The 21,084-nt window shown below is 43.2% G+C and overlaps 1 protein-coding gene across 1 annotated transcript; it reads left to right on the top strand.

Annotated features, from left to right (window-relative positions):
• Positions 1-1,688: 1,688 nt before the first annotated feature.
• Positions 1,689-18,400, top strand: LOC138794628 (intestinal-type alkaline phosphatase 1-like). The gene is made up of 11 exons (XM_069973400.1): positions 1,689-1,746; positions 3,585-3,701; positions 5,904-6,019; positions 7,165-7,339; positions 7,901-8,073; positions 9,335-9,460; positions 15,567-15,636; positions 16,251-16,385; positions 17,293-17,484; positions 17,936-18,052; positions 18,141-18,400. The coding sequence occupies exons 2-11, from the start codon at positions 3,644-3,646 to the stop codon at positions 18,392-18,394; spliced, it is 1,416 nt and encodes a 471-aa protein (XP_069829501.1). The 5' UTR covers positions 1,689-1,746; positions 3,585-3,643; the 3' UTR covers positions 18,395-18,400.
• The last annotated feature ends 2,684 nt before the right edge of the window (positions 18,401-21,084 follow it).

Raw genomic sequence — 21,084 nt, 5'->3', positions numbered from 1 at the left:
CACAGTTTGGTATACCTGTAGTGCCCTGTACATACATGTACTGTATGGATGGAGTAGGGGGCCCTGTATATACATGTACTGTATAGTTGGAGTAGGGGGTCCTGTATATATATGTTCTGTATAGATGGAGTAGGGGGTCCTGTATATACATGTACTCTATAGTTGGAGTAGGGGGCCCTGTATATATATGTCCTGTATAGATGGAGTATTGGGTCCTGTATATACATGTACTGTATAGATGGAGTAGGGGGCCCTGTATATATATGTACTGTATAGATGGAGTAGGGGGTCCTGTATACATGTACTGTATAGATGGAGTAGGGGGTCCTGTATATACATGTACAGTATAGATGGAGTACGGGGTCCTGTATATACATGTACTGTATAGATGGAGTAGGGGGCCCTGTATATACATGTACTGTATAGATGGAGTAGGGGGCCCTGTATATACATGTACTGTATAGATGGAGTAGGGGGTCCTGTATATACATGTACTGTATAGATGGAGTAGGGGGTCCTGTATATACATGTACTGTATAGATGGGGTAGGGGTCCTGTATATACATGTACTGTATAGATGGAGTAGGGGATCTACCAGTTATTACTGTGGATGTTGTGAGGCAGCTTCCCTAGCAACCATTGCTCCCTGTGAAAATGAAAGCAGTAATCCTATTGGTTGCTAAGGCTCCAACTGCCGTGTCTGCTGCAGCTAATTATATCACCTGTGTTTGCAGTGAGGAGATTTTCCCATTCATCTCTATGGGGCGCCACTCTTTCCCCTCTCCTTCCCCTCCTGTACATCTGGCGGGGACGGGACCTTCGCAATAACCTTCCCGGGCACCCAATGTATCTGTGTGCCAAATTTGGGGTCAAACGGTTCAGGCGTTTGGAAGTCTATAGAGGACAGACAGAAGGACAGACAGACAGACAGACTTTGATTTTTATGATATAGATAGAAAGTTACCCCCACCCCCGTGCCCACGGTGGACAGCGGGACTGGCTTCAGGACCCCTGTCGGAAAGCATTTTTCCCCAAGTTGTGATGACGCCACGGCTTAGAAGAAAAGGCCTGTCCCAGCTGATGCACTGACTGCTCTGAGTGGCCAGTCCATCAGCCGGGTCAGGTCGTGTCAGCACCAGAGATCTCGGAGCCCAGCAGGGGTCCTGAGGCTGGTTCCACGGCTTGCTGCGGGCACAGGGTTAGGCAAGTTCCTATTTGTAATCATGGGCCCCATAGTAGATGCGTGGTCTGCCTCTATTATATCTACGTCAGTGTATTCTTATGTATCACCTTTTCTTCTACATTACAGGAACAATCTTCCAGCTACAAAATGATGATCTTGCCTCCCAAATATTTTTTCCAATGACTTTGTTTCACCTCTGTAGGTGGTAGCGGTAAGTCTACTTTTGAGGTCATCGGCTGCAATATACTAAGGTAGTTACTGTGATATGAGTCGACTACGTTTACGTTGACTCTAAGTTTCATAATTTGACCCCTGTCTTGGGAGGAGAAAATGACGACTTATCCGCACACACATATGTATATTAGTGGTCAAAGTTTAAACTTGGCCTCTCTGTAGATCATGGTAAGTGTCATATATATGAGGTTATGTACAGTGCTCCTCAGTGTAGAAGACAGAATCAGAAGGTGAAAGGATGCTGGGAATCTATGCAGTCATCTTCTCTCTTTTGGTGCTGGGCTCAGTCAGCGTTCCATCCAGCAATAGAGTGGCTTTTGCTTCTATCGGTAAGAGAATGTTTTTGTATTTTTTTTTTTTCTAGATGACTATAGTTACTTTATATGTTAAATATTATGGTGAGATGCAGATCCAATACAGATATGAAAATGGTGTTGTAGAAGAGCTGACCAATTTTTTGTTTTTTTTTGCCCAGATGGGGGAATGGTGGCCTCTACTTGGTCGTGCACCCCACCCATCCCACCCAGGTGGTTATTATTTTTGCCAGTATTAGTTGAATCCTGCATGCCCAGAGCATAGGCTTGTTATATGCCATGGAGAGGCTAAAGTACAGTGTAGGGTCCATCCCGGCATGAGGCCACCTTATCGCTGGTGGGATGGTTTACACTATTCTTCTTACACTTCTTTTAGTGATTTTCATATCTGTATTGGGTCTGTGTCTTGCCATTGCGGTGAGCTGTTGCATTTTTATTTGTGTTTTTGTGTGTTTGTAATTTCAGCCATAGCAGCGTGCTCCTGCCTAGTGTGAATGGTGTAGGAAAGCGGACCAATTGTGTTTTGTTTTTTTTTGCCTGTGTTCTAGTTAAAGAGTATGGTTGAAAAAAAGACACATCTATAAAGTTCAACCATTGGAGGGAATAGATGAAGGGGATGGATGGATAAATTCTTTATTTGTACATACACGTTAAGATGAACCTGCTCAGCCAATCACTGAATGAAGGGGGGAGGGGGGGGGAATCCGTTCTTCTGGATGGGCCGGGCCTCAGCGTTGCACTGACGCTGATCCCAACTCGGCAATACATTGCCCTGGTCTGCAGCAGACCAGAGCAATGTATCACAGATCTAATGGATCATTGCTGTGTATATACAAGTCCCCCAGGGGGACTTCTAGTTAAAGTAAAAAAAAACCCTCCCCTAATAAAAGTCCAAATCAGCCCCCTTTTCCCATTTTATAAATATAAATGAATAAATAAACATATTTAGTATTGCCGCATGCATAATCACCTGAATTATTAAACTATCACATTCCTGATCTCGCACGGTACAATTGTGAAAAATTGTGCATTTTTGGTCACATCATCTAGAAAAATGTAATAAAAAGCAATCAAAAAGACAGAACAGATCATGGCGCAAAAAATGACACCTCACACAACCCCATAGACCAAAGGATAACAGCGCTATAAGGATGGGAATAGAGCAATTTTAAACACATTAAGCTTTTTTTTTAAAAAAAAAGTTAAAATTTTTTTAAAGCCATTAAATTAAATAAAAGTTATATTAGTTACATCGGTGAAGAAGGCAATCGCCAAGCAACACAAGTGTGAACAAGGTGTTGCTACTCACCATTGCACCAGCAGGTAGAATGGGAGAAGGAGGAGGTACTTACCATATGTGCACAGGTGCTTCCTGCTAATATATTTAAAGGGGCACTCCAGCAAAATAAACTGGTGTCAGATAGTTATTTAGATTTGTAATTTACTTCTATTTAAAAATCTCAAGTCTTCCCATACTTATCAGCTTCTGTACATCCTGCAGGAAGTGGTGTTTATTTACATTCAGAAATAATGCTCTCTGCTGCCACCTCTGTCCGTGTCAGGAACTGTCCAGAGCAGGAGAGATTTTCTATGGAGATTTGCTACTGCTATGGACAGTAGCATAGCAAATAAACACTACTTCCTGCAGGACATACAGCAGCTGATAAGTATGGGAAGACTTGAGATTTTTAAATAGAAGTAAATTACAAATCTATATAACTTTCTGACACCAGTTGATTTGAAAAGAATTTTTTTTTTCGCTGGACAACCCCTTCAAGAATTTTGGATAAGAACTTGGTTCCTGCGTTTCCTTTTCATGCATAACTTTTTTTCTTTTTTGGTTTTGTATTCAGAGGAGGAAAAGACCCCCAAGTACTGGAATGATCAAGCCGGTGCCACACTGAAACGGGCCATGAGCCTGAAACCCATCAACCACAGAGCCAAGAATCTAATTATGTTTCTGGGAGATGGTAAGACTTCATTTTATCTATACAGCTTTAGGCTGGGTTCACACACAGTATATTTCAGGCAGTATTTGGTCTTCATGTCAGGTCCTCATAGCAACCAAAATCAGGAGTGGATTAAAAACACAGAAAGGATCTGTCCACATAATGTTGTAATTGAGTGGATGGCCGCCATATAATGGCAAATATTTGCTGTTATTTTAGAACAACGGCTGTTGTATTGAAATAATGGCCGTTATTTACTGTTATATGGCGGCCATCCACTCAATTTCAACATTGTGTGAACAGATTATTTCTGTGTTTTTAATCCACTCCTGGTTTTGGTTGCTATGAGGACCTGACATGAGGACCAAATACTGCCTGAAATATACATAGTGTGAACCCAGCCTTAAGATAATATATACATGAGTGTTACATTACCGCACTGTGATCACGGCTGTGTCTACAGATCATACTGCCATAAGCCTGAGATTGAAGACTCCCAACTATAGTTTGTTTAGGTCTTGTGTCAATGTAATGACATCAAATTTCTATTATCCACAGCAACATAGCACCAAACATGGACCAAACACACAGTAGATAAATGTAGTACACAATATGACATAAGACCACACAAGAGTACTATACAATATTACATAACACACAAGAGTACTATACAATACTACATAACACAAGAGTACTATACAATACTACATAACACAAGAGTACTATACAATACTACATAATAACACACAAGAGTACTATACAATACTACATAATAACACACAAGAGTACTATACAATACTACATAATAACATACAAGAGTACTATACAATACTACATAACACGAGTACTATACAATATTACATAACACAAGAGTACTATACAATACTACATAACACAAGAGTACTATACAATACTACATAATAACATACAAGAGTACTATACAATACTACATAATAACATACAAGAGTACTATACAATACTACATAATAACATACAAGAGTACTATACAATACTACATAATAACATACAAGAGTACTATACAATACTACATAATACACAAGAGTACTATACAATACTACATAACACACAAGAGTACTATACAATACTACATAACACACAAGAGTACTATACAATACTACATAACACAAGAGTACTATACAATACTACATAACACAAGAGTACTATACAATACTACATAACACAAGAGTACTATACAATACTACATAATAACATACAAGAGTACTATACAATACTACATAACACAAGAGTACTATACAATACTACATAATAACATACAAGGGTACTATACAATACTACATAATATACAAGAGTACTATACAATACTACATAATACACAAGAGTACTATACAATACTACATAATACACAAGAATACTATACAATACTACATAATATACAAGAGTACTATACAATACTACATAATACACAAGAGTACTATACAATACTACATAACACACGAGTACTATACAATACTACATAACACACGAGTACTATACAATACTACATAATACACAAGAGTACTATACAATACTACATAACACAAGAGTACTATACAATACTACATAACACAAGAGTACTATACAATACTACATAACACAAGAGTACTATACAATACTACATAATACACAAGAGTACTATACACAGTGTCTTGTTGCCTCCAAACATAGGCCCATATTTATTAAAGGATGTAATATATACGCTGGTGTATACTGCCCTCCGCAACCAATCACAGCTCAGTCCCAAGGAAAATAATCCCATCTGCTGATTCCAGGTCTGTGTGTAGCTCTCCACAGGGGATCTCGCCTCTCGGACAATCCTTCTGAGAATTATTTTCATTCCTCTAAAACCTTGGGGGATGGGACCTGGTCGGGGGTCGGTTTATAGTGAAATTTAGTTCTTTCCACTTCAGGATTATGTCCCCAACAGTGTTTACATTTATCTGTACCGAGGCCATCAGTATGTAATGTAACAATAATGCTGCTAAGGTCTTCAGACATCTGACTGGTTGTGCCCATCGTTTGCTGTGTGATAATAAGAGACCTTTTAGGTTGTGTTCATACATGCAGGGACTCAGTGTGAATGCATCAATGTGTGTGTGTGTATATATATATATATATATATATAAAATGTGTGTGTGTGTGTATATATATATATATATATATATATATACACACACACACACACACCCCTATGTTTTATTCCAGGAATGGGGGTACCCACGCTGTCTGCGGCTCGTATTTACCAGGGACAGTTAAGAAAACAATCTGGGGAAGAAAATATATTAGAGATGGAAACATTTCCGTACGTTGCGCTTTCTAAGGTGATATAAGCTAAACCTTCTTCTAATTGATTTCTATGAATACAATGGCAAACTCCATTGTATTATATAATTCTACTCTTAGGGCATGTGGACACTGAGGAATCCGCGCATAGAACTTCAAGCAGATTCCGCCATGCTGCTCATTCCATAGGCTTCATTCTATGTTCAGGCAGATTCCACCATCCGCCCAAAGTTCTATGAGCAGATTGCGTAGTATGAACATAATGTAAAGTAGATGACCTATTCTCATAAATTAAAGGAAAAGTCCTGGGAAAGTCAAAACAGGCTGGTGGGGGTGGAGAAGCTTAATAAATAAGGTGCTTACCAGTCCTTGTGCCTCTGTTGCGCTGCTCCCCGATCCCACCGCCTGTCATTTTCCGCTGGATAACCCCTTTATTATATCATCTTACTAACAAATAAAACCAGAAGCAGAGTGAGGATGAACAGGAAAACTGCAGTCACATAGGGTCACAAGGGCTGCAAGTATATCAATTATCATAGGGAAATGCCATATTGCGTTACATAGGCGTAAACTACACCGCACAGTATTACCGCAATGTGGCTTCTTTTTTAAGGTGCGTTTACACAAAACGATAATTGGCCCCAAACGTACGATTAACGATGTCGGAGTAATGATTTTTTTTTCATAACGATCAGCGTTTAGACGGTACGATATATCATACGGAAAATCCGCTTTGCGATCGTTTAAGCCTATCTCACACATTGCTTAAATCGGCGAACGACTGTTTACACGGAACAATCTGCGAATTTTTTTGTGAGCGACGAACAACGATTTGAGAACATGTTGAAAGATCAAAATGAACGACTTCTCGTTCGTCGTTTGATCGTTCGCTGCGTTTACACGTACGATTATCGTTAGAATTCGATCGTTATTGCGCAAATTCGCACGATAATTGTTACATGTAAACGCACCTTTACTATGATACTTGATTTACTTGCTACCGCTGTGTCCATGTTGTTTTTCTTTTCCCCTTTGCTCTGCACTTGGTTTTATTTGTTATTCAGCTTCTATTTGATATTATATTTGTACATTTATACTCTTGTTAATTACTTTTGTTTTTGTAGTTTGTGTTTATTTTTCTATTTATTCTTTTCTTGCTTAAACATAATTCTTATTCCTGCAGGTGTACAACGTCGATGCCCAGGTCCCTGACAGCGCGGGTACCGGCACAGCCTACTTGTGTGGGGTAAAGGCCAATTCTGGGACTGTCGGTGTGAGCGCAGCCGCAACATATAATAACTGTGAGACTGCCAATGGGAACGAGGTGCAATCCATTCTTCATCGAGCGAAAAAAGCCGGTACAAGCAGAAACTTATAGAACTTCACAGAATGAAGTGTAACAGTCCACAAATCACACATAAACTATGGCTTTGGTTACTTCTGATATTTTCTTAGAGGTTTTGTAGATGGGCTTTTTGGCCTGTGTTAAAGGGGTAGTTCAGAAAAAAAAAATTTCTTTCAAATCAACTGGTGCCAGAAAGTGCCAGAGTTTTGTAATTTACTTCTAATAAAAAAAACTCCAGTATTCCAGTACTTATTAGCTGCTGTATGTCCTGCAGGAAGTGGTGTTTTCTTTCCAGTCTGACACAGTGCTCTCTGCTGCCACCTCTGTCCATGTCAGGAACTGTCCAGAGCAGCAGCAAATCCCCATTGAAAACCTCTCTGGAGAGAATACACCACTTCCTGCAAGACGTACAGCGGCTGATAAGTACTTGAGATTTTTTTTTAAATAGTAGTAATTTACAGATCTCTACCACTTTCTGGCACCAGTTGATTTGAAAGTTTTTTTTTTTTTTTTTTTTTTGCTGCACCCCTTAAGTAATTTTTCTATTAAAAAGTACATGTTTTCTTTACCTCAGGTAAATCTGTCGGCATTGTGACAACAACCCGCGTCCAACATGCCTCTCCGGCAGCCGCCTATGCGCACAGTGCCAACCGGGACTGGTACTCCGACAATGAGATGAGCACAGCGATGACTGACAAAGGCTGCAAGGACATTGCCTACCAGCTGGTCCACAATACTGATATTAATGTAACTACTGGGACAATGGGGGGAATTAGCTACAGATTATTGTAGTACATAGCTACTAGAGAATAGATTAACAAAACCTAAAATATTTTGCCGCATGTCTTGTATCTGTATAACTCCATACAGGGTAGATGGACCCTATGCAGAATTATCTGATCTTCTGGCTCTAAGAACGAAATCTCAGTCAGTGCGACATTAGGGCTGGAATGAATATTAGGGAGTGTGCCCATATACTGCAGGGGGTGCACTGGGTATAACTTCTGTTGCCTGTATAACCCCTTTAAGGACAGGAGTTAGTTAACCCCACAATTAGGTAGCTGTCCTGAGTCGTTAGTTGCCCACAGAAGGTAATTAACCCCCCAATTAGATGCCGCCAATGGATAGGCAACCTCACCCCCAATTTGGTAGATGCTTCTGGCAGTTATTTAAAGGGAATCTGTCACTAGGTTTATTCCGCCTTAAATGAGGGTAGCATAAGCTAATGTCAAAAATGCTGAACAGATCGGTGTATTACTTACATCATTCTGTCATCCGTTCTCCTAATATGCAGGAGAATAGGATTGTTGCCACACCCCTCACCCCTCCCCCAGCTGCTGATTGACAGGTGACTTCCTATACACAGCATGGATAGATAACTTCCAATCAGCAGCTGGTGGGTGGAGTTTTCTGCAACTCATGAATATCCAGGACTACTGGGCTCATGCACATAATGGAGAGGACTACTTATTGTCCATGTTATTCAGGAGGAGATCTCTGGATCAGCTGCACAGAACAATGTTAGTGATACATCATTCTGTTCAGCTTCTGTGTCACCAGTTTATGGTATCCTGAGAGTCTCTCTTTAAACTCCTCAAAATTCAGTAATTGCCCCCAGCAGGTATTAACCTCCCCCAATTAATCAAACTTAAAAACAATAAAAATCCCTCTTACCTCTTCACGGTTCCAGCGATGAGGACCTCTTATGGCTTTTTCTATATTGTGTGTGGTCTCCTGGAGCAGCCAGAAACTGGTGTATATATATCCCATACAACTTATATAAATTCTCTTGCCGAAGTTTTAGAAAATCTGACAGGAGTGGGAGGCCATGCCCCTTTTATGTTAAGCCCCACCCACATTTAAAAACTGATACAGTTGGTGCAGATAGGCAAAAAAGTTTCAATTTTGGGGACTTACACAAATGTTTAACTTTTTTAACTGCTAAACACAGTCGAAAACGTTTGATAAAACCCCCCCTTTATCTTGTTCTATAACATTTTCCCTGCAGGTAATTCTTGGAGGAGGAAGAGCCTATATGACTCCCAATGGGACCCCAGATCCGGAATACTCCACGGAAAGAGGCCTCCGAAGAGATAATCTCAACCTAACAAAGATGTGGCTAGATGAAAGGAAGGTAATGTGTAATCCCGTGAAAGAATGAGAAGGTGGTAGGGGTGCGGACTGTATTTCCAATCTCAGTAGTTAACCCTCTAGATTATCTGACCGATTAACAAGAACAGAAAAAAAGGCATTTATAGGGTTATCTGACAGATGCCTGGTATGTTAGAGCTCACCTTAAAGGGGTTATCTCTCAAAAACTTTTTAATTATTGTTGCCCTTCTATAAAAAACAACAAACAACTTATCCTTACCTGTCTGCGTTCCCCCGGTGTCATCTTACCTGTCTGCGTTCCCCCGGTGTCATCTTATCTGTCTGCGTTCCTCTAGTGTCATCTTACCTGTCTGCTTTACCCCGGTGTCATCTTACCTGGCTGCGTTCTTTCGGTGTCATCTTACCTTTCTAAGTTCCCCTGGTGTCATCTTACCTGTCTGCGTTCCCCCGGTGTCATCTTACCTTTCTAAGTTCCCCCGGTGTCATCTTACCTGTCTGCGTTCCCCCGGTGTCATCTTACCTGTCTGCGTTCCCCCGGTGTTATCTTACCTGTCTGCGTTCCCCCGGTGTTATCTTACCTGTCTGCGTTCCCCCGGTGTCATCTTACCTGTCTGCGTTCCCCCGGTGTCATCTTACCTTTCTAAGTTCCCCCGTTGTCATCTTACCTGTCTGCGTTCCCCCAGTGTCATCTTACCTGTCTGCGTTCCCCCGGTGTCATCTTACCTGTCTGCGTTCCCCCGGTGTCATCTTACCTGTCTGCATTTCCCCGGTGTCATCTTACCTGTCTGTTTTACCCTGTGTCATCTTACCTGTCTGCGTTCCCCCGGTGTCATCTTACCTGTCTGCGTTCCCCCGGTGTCATCTTACCTGTCTGCGTTCCCCCGGTGTCATCTTACCTGTCTGAGTTCTTCCGGTGTCATCTAACCTGGCTGCGTTCTTCCGGTGTCATCTTACCTGGCTGCGTTCCCCCGGTATCATCTTACCTGGCTGCGTTCCCCCGGTATCATCTTACCTGGCTGCGTTCCCCCGGTGTCATCTTACCTGGCTGCGTTCCCCCGGTGTCATCTTACCTGGCTGCGTTCCCCCGGTGTCATCTTACCTGGCTGCGTTCCCCCGGTGTCATCTAACCTGGCTGCGTTCTTCCGGTGTCCTCTTACCTGTCTGCTTTACCCCGGTGTCATCTTACCTGTCTGCGTTCCCCCGGTGTCATCTTAACTGTCTGCGTTCCCCCGGTGTCATCTTACCTTTCTAAGTTCCCCCGGTGTCATCTTACCTGTCTGCGTTCCCCGGTGTCATCTTACCTGTCTGTTTTACCCCGGTGTCATCTTACCTGTCTGCGTTCCCCCGGTGTCATCTAACCTGTCTGCGTTCCCCCGGTGTCATCTAACCTGTCTGCGTTCCCCCGGTGTCATCTAACCTGGCTGCGTTCCCCCGGTGTCATCTTACCTGGCTGCGTTCCCCCAGTGTCATCTTTCCTTTCTAACTTCCCCCGGTGTCATCTTACCTGTCTGCGTTCCCCCGGTGTCATCTTACCTGTCTGCGTTCCCCCGGTGTCATCTTACCTGGCTGCGTTCTTCCGGTGTCATCTTACCTGTCTGCGTTCCCCCAATGTCATCTTACCTGTCTGCGTTCCCCCGGTGTCATCTTATCTGTCTGCGTTCCCCCGGTGTCATCTTATCTGTCTGCGTTCCTCTAGTGTCATCTTACCTGTCTGCTTTACCCCGGTGTCATCTTACCTGGCTGCGTTCTTCCGGTGTCATCTTACCTTTCTAAGTTCCCCTGGTGTCATCTTACCTGTCTGCGTTCCCCTGGTGTCATCTTACCTTTCTAAGTTCCCCTGGTGTCATCTTACCTTTCTAAGTTCCCCCGGTGTCATCTTACCTGTCTGCGTTCCCCCGGTGTTATCTTACCTGTCTGCGTTCCCCCGGTGTCATCTTACCTGTCTGCGTTCCCCCGGTGTCATCTTACCTTTCTAAGTTCCCCCGGTGTCATCTTACCTGTCTGCGTTCCCCCAGGTGTCATCTTACCTGTCTGCGTTCCCCCGGTGTCATCTAACCTGTCTGCGTTCCCCCGGTGTCATCTAACCTGTCTGCGTTCCCCCGGTGTCATCTAACCTGTCTGCGTTCCCCCGGTGTCATCTAACCTGTCTGCGTTCCCCCGGTGTCATCTAACCTGTCTGCGTTCCCCCGGTGTCATCTAACCTGTCTGCGTTCCCCCGGTGTCATCTTACCTGTCTGCGTTCCCCCGGTGTCATCTAACCTGTCTGCGTTCCCCCGGTGTCATCTAACCTGTCTGCGTTCCCCCGGTGTCATCTAACCTGTCTGCGTTCCCCCGGTGTCATCTTTCCTTTCTAACTTCCCCCGGTGTCATCTTACCTGTCTGCGTTCCCCCAATGTCATCTTACCTGGCTGCGTTCTTCCGGTGTCATCTTACCTGTCTGCGTTCCCCCGGTGTCATCTTACCTGGCTGCGTTCTTCCGGTGTCATCTTACCTGTCTGCGTTCCCCCAATGTCATCTTACCTGGCTGCTTTCTTCCGGTGTCATCTTACCTGTCTGCGTTCCCCCGGTGTCATCTTACCTGGCTGCGTTCCCCCGGTGTCATCTTACCTGGCTGCGTTCCCCCGGTGTCATCTTACCTGGCTGCGTTCCCCCGGTGTCATCTTTCCTTTCTAACTTCCCCCGGTGTCATCTTACCTGTCTGCGTTCCCCCAATGTCATCTTACCTGTCTGCGTTCCCCCGGTGTCCTCTTACCTGGCTGCGTTCTTCCGGTGTCATCTTACCTGTCTGCGTTCCCCCAATGTCATCTTACCTGTCTGCGTTCCCCCAATGTCATCTTACCTGTCTGCGTTCCCCCAATGTCATCTTACCTGGCTGCGTTCTTCCGGTGTCATCTTACCTTTCCGCTTTCCTCGGTGTCGTCTTGCGGTGTTTGTGTCCTCGGCTGACCACAGCCACCGCCCCTTCTGAGACACACGTCTCATTGGTGACAGCCTGCTCAGCCAATGACTGTCCGTGGCGCTGTCCCCTCTGGCTGAATGGGCTGTCAGTGCTGAGACAGGACAACACCGGGGAGAGGGGAAGAGAGGTGATAATAACATCTTTATTATTCTCTTTATAACTGCACCACTATATCAAAAGTTTTTAAAGGGGTTGTTCACCCTTTTTTTTTTCTTTCAAATCAACTGGTGCCAAAAGATTTCTTATTTACTTTGATTAAAAAACTTTGATTCTTCCAGTACTTATCAGCTGCTGAATGTCCTGCAGGAAGTAGTGTAGTATTTCCAGTCTGACACAGTGCTCTCTGCTGCCACCTCTGTCCATGTCAGGAACTGTCCAGAGCAGCAGCAAATCCCAGTAGAAAACCTCTCCTGTTCTCCAGACTGGAGTGAATACACCACTTCCTGCAGGACATACAGCAGCTGATAAGTACTGGAAGATTGGAGATTTTTTAATAGAAGTAATTTACAAATCTCTGGCACTTTCTAGCACCAGGGCATTTGAAAGAAAATGTTAGTGAACAACCCCTTTAAATTATGGAGAACACCCTTTCTTTCTCTCATCTTGGACAATTCCTGTCTTTAGGGACACTAGAGGCAGTTTTAGAATTTTTATTTTTATTTTTGGGATACACAATCTAGATAAGATTAACTATTTAAAGGGGGTCTTCCCAGTTTGACTTACTGTTGTTACTTGGTTACTGGTGGTTAGCTGCATTCTGATACTCTGTTACAGGGTGTAAAGCAGTGAAGTGTTTTTGATGCTTTTTCAGCCTGTGTAACCATAGTATAAGGGTCTCTTGGGCTCTTCTTACTGCAACCTGGAGTACCAACTGACCCACCCTGTTTGTTGGTATTACCCCACCCATAGAAGGGGGAAAAAAAATAACCCAAGGTGTGCGGTGGTGTGTGTGTAGGTGCAGGTGCAGACAGTCTTGTGCGCTAGATATGAAAATATAACAACTTTACCGAAGAATTTAGAGAATACTAAAGTACAGGCTTGCAGACAGAAATAATCTTGACACAGACTTGAGTGCTGACTTGAGGTGGGTGCTTGGGAAGAGTAGAAGTATGAGTGCCGGAACTATACTGAAGATATTTTTGTAGTGAAGTGATACTCGGTCTCATGTTAGACTGTCTGACCATCTTCTGCCCCCTAGTGTCATAGAACCTGTCCCAGGTGGGTAGCATGTGCCCCAGTCGTCTGTTATCTGGGTGTAGCCAGGTTTCCAAGATTTCCCAGTTTAATGCACTGCGCAGTATGATACATAGACTTTCTTTATACAATAGCTTTGTCCTACTGGGATCAGCTCCTATCTTATTTTGCAGTCTTTCTTGCACTTTTTTGAGGTGTTCCTGGCGTGGGCGAAGGTGTTCCTTGGTGGCTGCTCCTACTGTTGTCTTAGCACTGCATAGCAAATGTAGTAGCTTGTCTAGAGAATCTCTCACACTGGATACCTAATCTGAACTGAGCTAACTCCCCCCACAGAGCTGTGAGTGTAAGAGAGCAAGAACAGGATAGGTTAGAAAAGAAAGAGCACCTCCTAGTGGTCAGCACATAACACATGGTACAAATAACTTAACCCATTACTTCCTTCAGCTGTGCATAAGTGATACATATAAGAAATACTGACACCTAGTGGGGAAACTTAAAATACATCATCCACCACTTGTTTAACCTGAGTGAGAACTTTAGGGCAGGTGCATAAGAGAAGCGCTAGTAGTGGGACACCACAGCATCACTCACATTTTACCGTTTGTACAGAACAAGAAGTGTCAGCCTATTCTGAGACTTGGTGAGAAAGATTTCAGAATTATTTATAATTAAAGAAAATTAGAAAACAAAGAAAGAAATCAAATCAAAAAGAATAAGTGTAACATAAAAACTTGGTCTAATCATGGGTTAATTTGCAGACGATACATTTCTTTTTCCTCTAATAGTGGAGCTGGAGTTCACAGTACAGGAGATAGCGAGAGGGAAGCTCTGCGCACATTCTAAAGGTCCCTATACACTTAATACTTATCATGTCGGTGTAGGTGATGCAGGTGGCTATCTCTGAGAGATAAACTGCCGCCAGAGCCATCTGGCTGCGGATTACTCCTTCCCATAGAGAACACAGGAGGTCCTGAAAGTTCATGTATATGGGGAAGACGGGAGAGATAACTAACAGCTGAACGTACATTTGTCCGGCAATTATTGAGTAAGTATGACCAAGGGTCCATTTACACAGAAAGATTATCTGCCAGAGATTTGAAGCCAAAGCCAGAAACTGACTATAAACAGAGAACAGGTCATAAAGGAAAGAATGAGATTTCTCCTCTTCTCAAATCCATTCCTGGCTTTGGCTTCAAATCTTTAGCAGATTTTCTGTCAGATAATCTTTCTGTGTAAATGGACCCTTACTGTAGACAATCTTAGGGGCAGCCGATTACCGCTCTGAGTAACTTGAGACTATTGAAAACTTTGTGAAGAAAACAGTACCGGCACTACCCTTCAGGCACAGCTTCTGTAGGATTGCAAGGCGAGGTTGTATATACCAAAAACACTGTACGGGGTGCTCATCATAGAATACCAAGAACGTTCATAGATATGTCCGTGAAGAAGAAAAAAGTAAGAGGGCACTCACCGTGCTGATGTGTTGATTTTATTTCATATAAAATTTAAAATTCCAGCAGGTTCATCTGTAGCGGGCTCGGACGCCAACCACTAATTAGCACAAGCTTTCACAGCTGTTTCGCGCGCATGCGTGCTTCGTCAGATGAGCTAACGAGACAACAACAATGATCATTGGCTGATCGTGCTAAATGGTCTGACACCAAAATCATCGACCAACGACTGCGCAGAGGTCGGACCCTCCACAATCTCTTACTTGTCCCCTTTCCTGTAGAAATATTAGGCTAAAAATTTACACCAGCTCGGAGGTGGCTCAAATTTTTTAGCTTCCGATATGCTGGATTTATCCACGGGGCATGCGGCATCTTGATAAGTTCAGCGGCACAAAAGAAAAGCCAAGCATTGATGCATAGCAAAAAAGTTACAACACAGTATACATATACATGAGACTATAAAAAGATCGGAGAAGATCACATTGATATGGAGCACAGATCCTCATTTACATTTTATTTTGCAGGGTTCCATTTATGTTTGGAATAAAGCGCAACTCGATGCCGTTAATCCGGATGCTACGGAATATCTTATAGGTAGGTGAGTTAGGTTCAAGCCTCCTATTCCCCAGAAGCAGGGTGAAAAAACATAACCCTGCAGCTTCCTCTCAGGGAGTTTTACACCCTCTGTAGTAGAATTTTTAAAGGGCAACTCCAGTGATTTTTTTTCCTTTCAAATCAACTGGTGACAGATAGTGCCAGAGATTTTTTATTTCAATCTATTAAAAAATCTCCAGTTTTCCAGTACTTATCAGCTGCTGTATGTCCTGAAGGAAGTGGTGTATTATTTCCAGTCTGCTGCCACCTCTATCCATGTCAGGAACTGTCCAGAGCAGCAGCAAATCCCCATAGAAAACCTCTCCTGCTCTCCAGACTGGAGAGAATGCACCACTTCCTGCAGGACATACAGCAGCTGATAAGTATTGGAAAACTTAGAGATGTAAGTTACAAATCTCTGGCACTTTCTGACACCAGTTGATTTGAAAGAAAAAAAAATTCACTGGATTTTCCCTTCGAGCAATTGTTTGGTGGCTTATTGAATCGGTCCGTTTCCTGAATCAGAATAAACAATGATTTCTTCCCTGTAATATTTGAGATATCGACTTTTCATGTCTCAGTCAATTGATGTTGTGGTTGCTTTAACTCTTTAGGTCTTTTTGAACCAAAAGATATGAAGTACGAGCTAAACCGTGACCCGACCACTGACCCTTCCCTTGCGGAAATGACCGAGAAGGCCATTAGGATCCTGAGAAAGAATCCAAAGGGGTTCTTCCTGTTTGTAGAAGATAAGTTATTATAGGTTTTATTCATCATTCATAAGATCTATATCATATAATAATCCATATTCATACATGTTATAAACGCTTTTATGTAGTTTTCAGAGTGTAATGTCTAAAAATGTACATAAATTTATATTTTATTATGTTAAATGCCTGCCCCAAGCAAAGCAGGAGATTTAAAGGGGTACTCCGGCAAAAATATTTTCTTTCAAATCAACTGGTTTTAGAAGTAAATTACAAATCTATATAACTTTCTATTTAAAAATCTCCAGCCTTCCAGTACTTATCAGCTGCTGTATGTCATGCAGGAAGTTGTGTATTCTTTCTGGTCTAACACAGTGCTCTCTGCTGCCACCTCTGTCCATGTCAGGAACTGTCCAGAGCAGGAAAGGTTTTTTTTTTTTTTTATAGGGATTAGCTGCTGCTCTGGACAGTTCCTGACATGGACAGAGGTGGCAGCAGAGAGCACTGTGTCAGACTGGAGAAAATACACCACTTCCTGCAGGGCATACAGCAGCTAATAAGTATGGGAAGACTTTACATTTTTTAATAGAAGTAAGTTACAAATCTATATAACTTTCTGAAACCAGCTGATTTGAAAGAGAATTTTTTTTTGCCGGAGTACCCCTTTGAAGGGCATTCTGTGGCGGTGTTTTTTTTCCTGGGCACTTATGAAAGATCTTTTTAAAATTAGAAAAAAATGGCCTCTCCAATGATCGGTGCCGCTCTTCTATTGTCTATCTATCTTCTATCGTCTTTCTACAACTTAGTAACACTCCCGGCTCATGGACAAGAACGTCCCAGTTACTGGATAAATACCCGGCTTGTTTCTTCTCATACGACCCTTTCTAGAGGTCAGGCTTGTATTTTCCAGAAGTACAAAAACTTTAGTGATAATTGTTTCTTTGTTTACGTGGTAGAATTGACCACGGCCACCATGATACCCACGCCAAAAATGCCCTGACTGAGGCCGTTGAGTTTGACAAAGCCATCAGCGTCGCTGGGGGTCTAACCTCAGAAACCGAGACCCTGACCGTCGTGACTGCAGATCACTCTCACGTCTTCTCATTCGGAGGATACACTAACCGAGGCGACAGCATTCTAGGTGAGAGTCTGATCAATTTCTGAGAGTCTGCTGGTGTGAGCCATAACATGGAGACAGACCATGCTCTGCCAGGGCGGGCCTCCCTACCGCATGGGCCCCGTAGCAGCTGCGTGGTCCGCCCCCATGGTAGCTATGCCAGTGCATCCGGGCAGAAGGGTTTTGAGTTTGTTTTATTCTGTCCATGAATCTTGGGAAAATTTTGGTCAAAGGAGGCGTGGCCAGATGTAGATTTCTGCCTGCACTTTATGGCAGGAGCAGTTTAGGCCCGATACACTAAGAGACGTCCTCCTCTTAGTGGATCCGATGGGTCAATTGGGGGCGGGGTCTAATTTAAAACCACCATACAAGTACACCAGTCCTCATAATTGTCCTCAGTCGTCTACATTCACCCAATATGACATGAGACAGGGAGACAATACACAGTCGATGCATGATATTCCTTATGTTCTAGGACTGGCGCCCAGCAAAGCTTCAGATGGTTTGCCCTATACCAGCGTTCTCTATGGCAATGGTCCTGGTTTCAAATTGGTTAACGGCTCTAGAGAGAATCTTACCGCTGTTGACATAGGTAATTACATATATATCATACGTGTACAATGTGTAGTGATCATGGATGGATGTTACATAGTCTCATCATCTTTTCTATCCACTCACAGAAGGGAATTACAGGCAGCAGACGGCTGTGCCGGTTACATCGGAGACGCATGGAGGAGAGGATGTGGCCATCATGGCTAAAGGACCCCTTGCTCATCTCTTCCATGGGATTCATGAACAAAATTACATTGCCCATGTTATGGCCTATGCAGGCTGCCTGGAACCCTATACAGACTGTCCCCCAAGCTCAGGCCGCCTCATCTCATCCTCCATTACACTGTTATGTACTTCTGTGTGGGTCGCCCTGACATGGTGACGGCAGACTTAAAGGTAGTCTTCGAGTCATCAAATAATGATCTATTGTTTAAATAAAGTTCGTATGTTAAATTTTTTATTTTTATTTTCCATGTTACTATAATAAAATCTTTTAGGCAAAAAAACGAAAAAAAAAAAGTTGACAATGTGAACTGTTGCAGCTTACTCTGGCCACTGGGCCTTACAATACGTCCTATAGTAGAGATCACTTTTTGACAGTCTCATTATCATGACAAGCAGGATTAGGGCCCTATTCCACTAGACGATTATCGTTTGCATAATCGTTAATGATTAACGATCTCAAACGACCGCTATTGCGAAAGACCTGAAAACGTTCATTCATTTCCATGGAACGATAATCGGTACTTATGATCGTAATTGCGATCGTTTTTTTTCTTTTATTCGCTATTGGGTTCGTATCTATTGCGAACGACCGAACAATGTCTTATTCAATGCGAACGATTTGCGAACGTTTTGCAAACAAGCAACGATAAAAATAGGTCCAGGTCTTATAAAGCGATCAACGATTTCTCGTTCGGTCGTTAATCGTTAACTGCATTTCAACCGAACGATTATCGTTTAGATTCGAACGATTTAACGATAATCTGAACGATAAGCGTCCGGTGGAATAGGGCCCTTAAATTTGATTCACTTTAATAAAAGGTAACACCTAAGCATTAGTAGACTTTTTTTTTTTTTTTTTAAAGAACGGACGCTGTTTTCAATGAAAACAGCAGCCATTCTTTTCAGCCTGGGCGGCATTGCCATTTTTATACTGTTTGTGAACATAGCCTAAAGGGGTATTCTGCTCAAACATAACTTTTGATATGTTGCTGCCCATGGTGAGACTAACAATTCCTTTCATACCTGTTATTATCTATTCAGTCTCCTTCCCCCAGTTCTCAGCTGCTGCTTTCTGCTTAAAACACAAAAAATGTATCTGAGCTGTTTGGTCTGTCTCTGCTCCCCTCCTCCCCCTCCCATTTGAGACAACTGATGTAAACAAGTCCCTATCTGCAACTTTATAACACAAGGAGGAGGTTAATCACAGTAAGTTCATTAGCAACTTGATCTCAGAAGTCCCCCCCCCCCCCCACCGGACTTTCCTATAAGTTTTCCCTTTTTCCCATGTTATCCACAACATGTACTTAGAAATCTCAGAACTCTGCACACCCTGAATAATTGCTCTAACTATGGCGTGAGTGAACACCCACAGAATTATCAGTAACCAGGTCGTTCTACCTTATACAGCTTCTTATCAAGAGTGAAATAACAATAACAGAAGATAAATAAGAACTGAAGCTACTTCTAGACAGATTTCCCGGGATCCATGTTTCTCAATGTAGGCAGTATCCTTGTGTGGTGTCCCACCACGGGTGTTGCTATTGGTTACACCCTCCACAAAAGTCTGTACTCATGTGTGTAAGTGGTAATGTAGGCAGTATCCTTGTATCCTTCACCACATCCAGTAGTGTAGTTAATTGACTTTGTAATCTAGTGGAAGTAAAAGGAAGAGAGGACACCTGTGGGGTAAGCAGATGGGCATGTTATACTGGGTAGGCATTAGATAAATCACCAGGCCCTGTAGGCATATGTGACTGAAAGGGTTTTATATCCATAGTTGCCAACATGTGAATTTTTTTCCAGGGACACTTCGACTTTCACATCAAGGGGTGTGGCTTGGGGTGATGTGCCCTATTGTAGGTGTGGTTTGCTGGGAAGGGGGGGGGGTCACTGGTGTTTTTTTATTTCCCAGAATGCTCCCTAAATTGTTCTCATTCTATGGAGCTAACAATTATTACAATACAGAAGGAGCATACTACACATCCCGGTATCAGACCCCCAGAATTTATACACCTCACTATCAGGCCCCGAGCATATTACAGACTCCAGTATCAGGCCCCCGCATATTACAGACTCCAGTATCAGGCCCCAGCATATTACACTCCCCAGTATCGGGTACCCAGCATATTACACACCCCAGTATGAGGCCCCCAGCATATTACACACCCCAGTATCAGGTCCCCAGCATGTTACACACCCCAGTATCAGGTCCCCAGCATATTACACCCCCCAGTATCAGGTCCCCAGCATATTACAGAGCCCATTATCAGGCCCCCAGCATATTACAGACTCCAGTATCAGGCCCCCAGCATATTACAGACTCCAGTATCAGGCCCCCAGCATATTACAGACTCCAGTATCAGGCCCCCAGCATATTACAGACTCCAGTATCAGGCCCCCAGCATATTACAGACTCCAGTATCAGGTCCCCAGCATATTACAGACCCCAGTATCAGGTCCCCAGCATGTTACACACCCCAGTATCAGGTCCCCAGCATATTACACCCCCCAGTATCAGGTCCCCAGCATATTACAGAGCCCATTATCAGGCCCCCAGCATATTACAGACTCCAGTATCAGGTCCCCAGCATATTACAGACCCCAGTATCAAGTCCCCAGCATATTACAGACTCCAGTATCAGATCCCCAGCATGTTACATACCACTAGTATAAGGTTCCCAGCATATTACACACCCCAGTATCAGGTCCCCAGTATTTTACACACCCCAGTATGAGGCTCCCAACATATTATAGCCATCAATATGAGACCCTCAGCATATTAAACACCCCAGTATTGGGTCCCCTGCATATTATAGTCCCCACTATCAGGTTTCCTCGCCATAATAC

This window comes from Dendropsophus ebraccatus, chromosome 6 (genome assembly GCF_027789765.1).
Source record: "Dendropsophus ebraccatus isolate aDenEbr1 chromosome 6, aDenEbr1.pat, whole genome shotgun sequence".
NCBI classification, from domain to species: Eukaryota; Metazoa; Chordata; class Amphibia; order Anura; family Hylidae; genus Dendropsophus; species Dendropsophus ebraccatus.
This window is presented reverse-complemented; position numbering and strand designations above follow the sequence as displayed.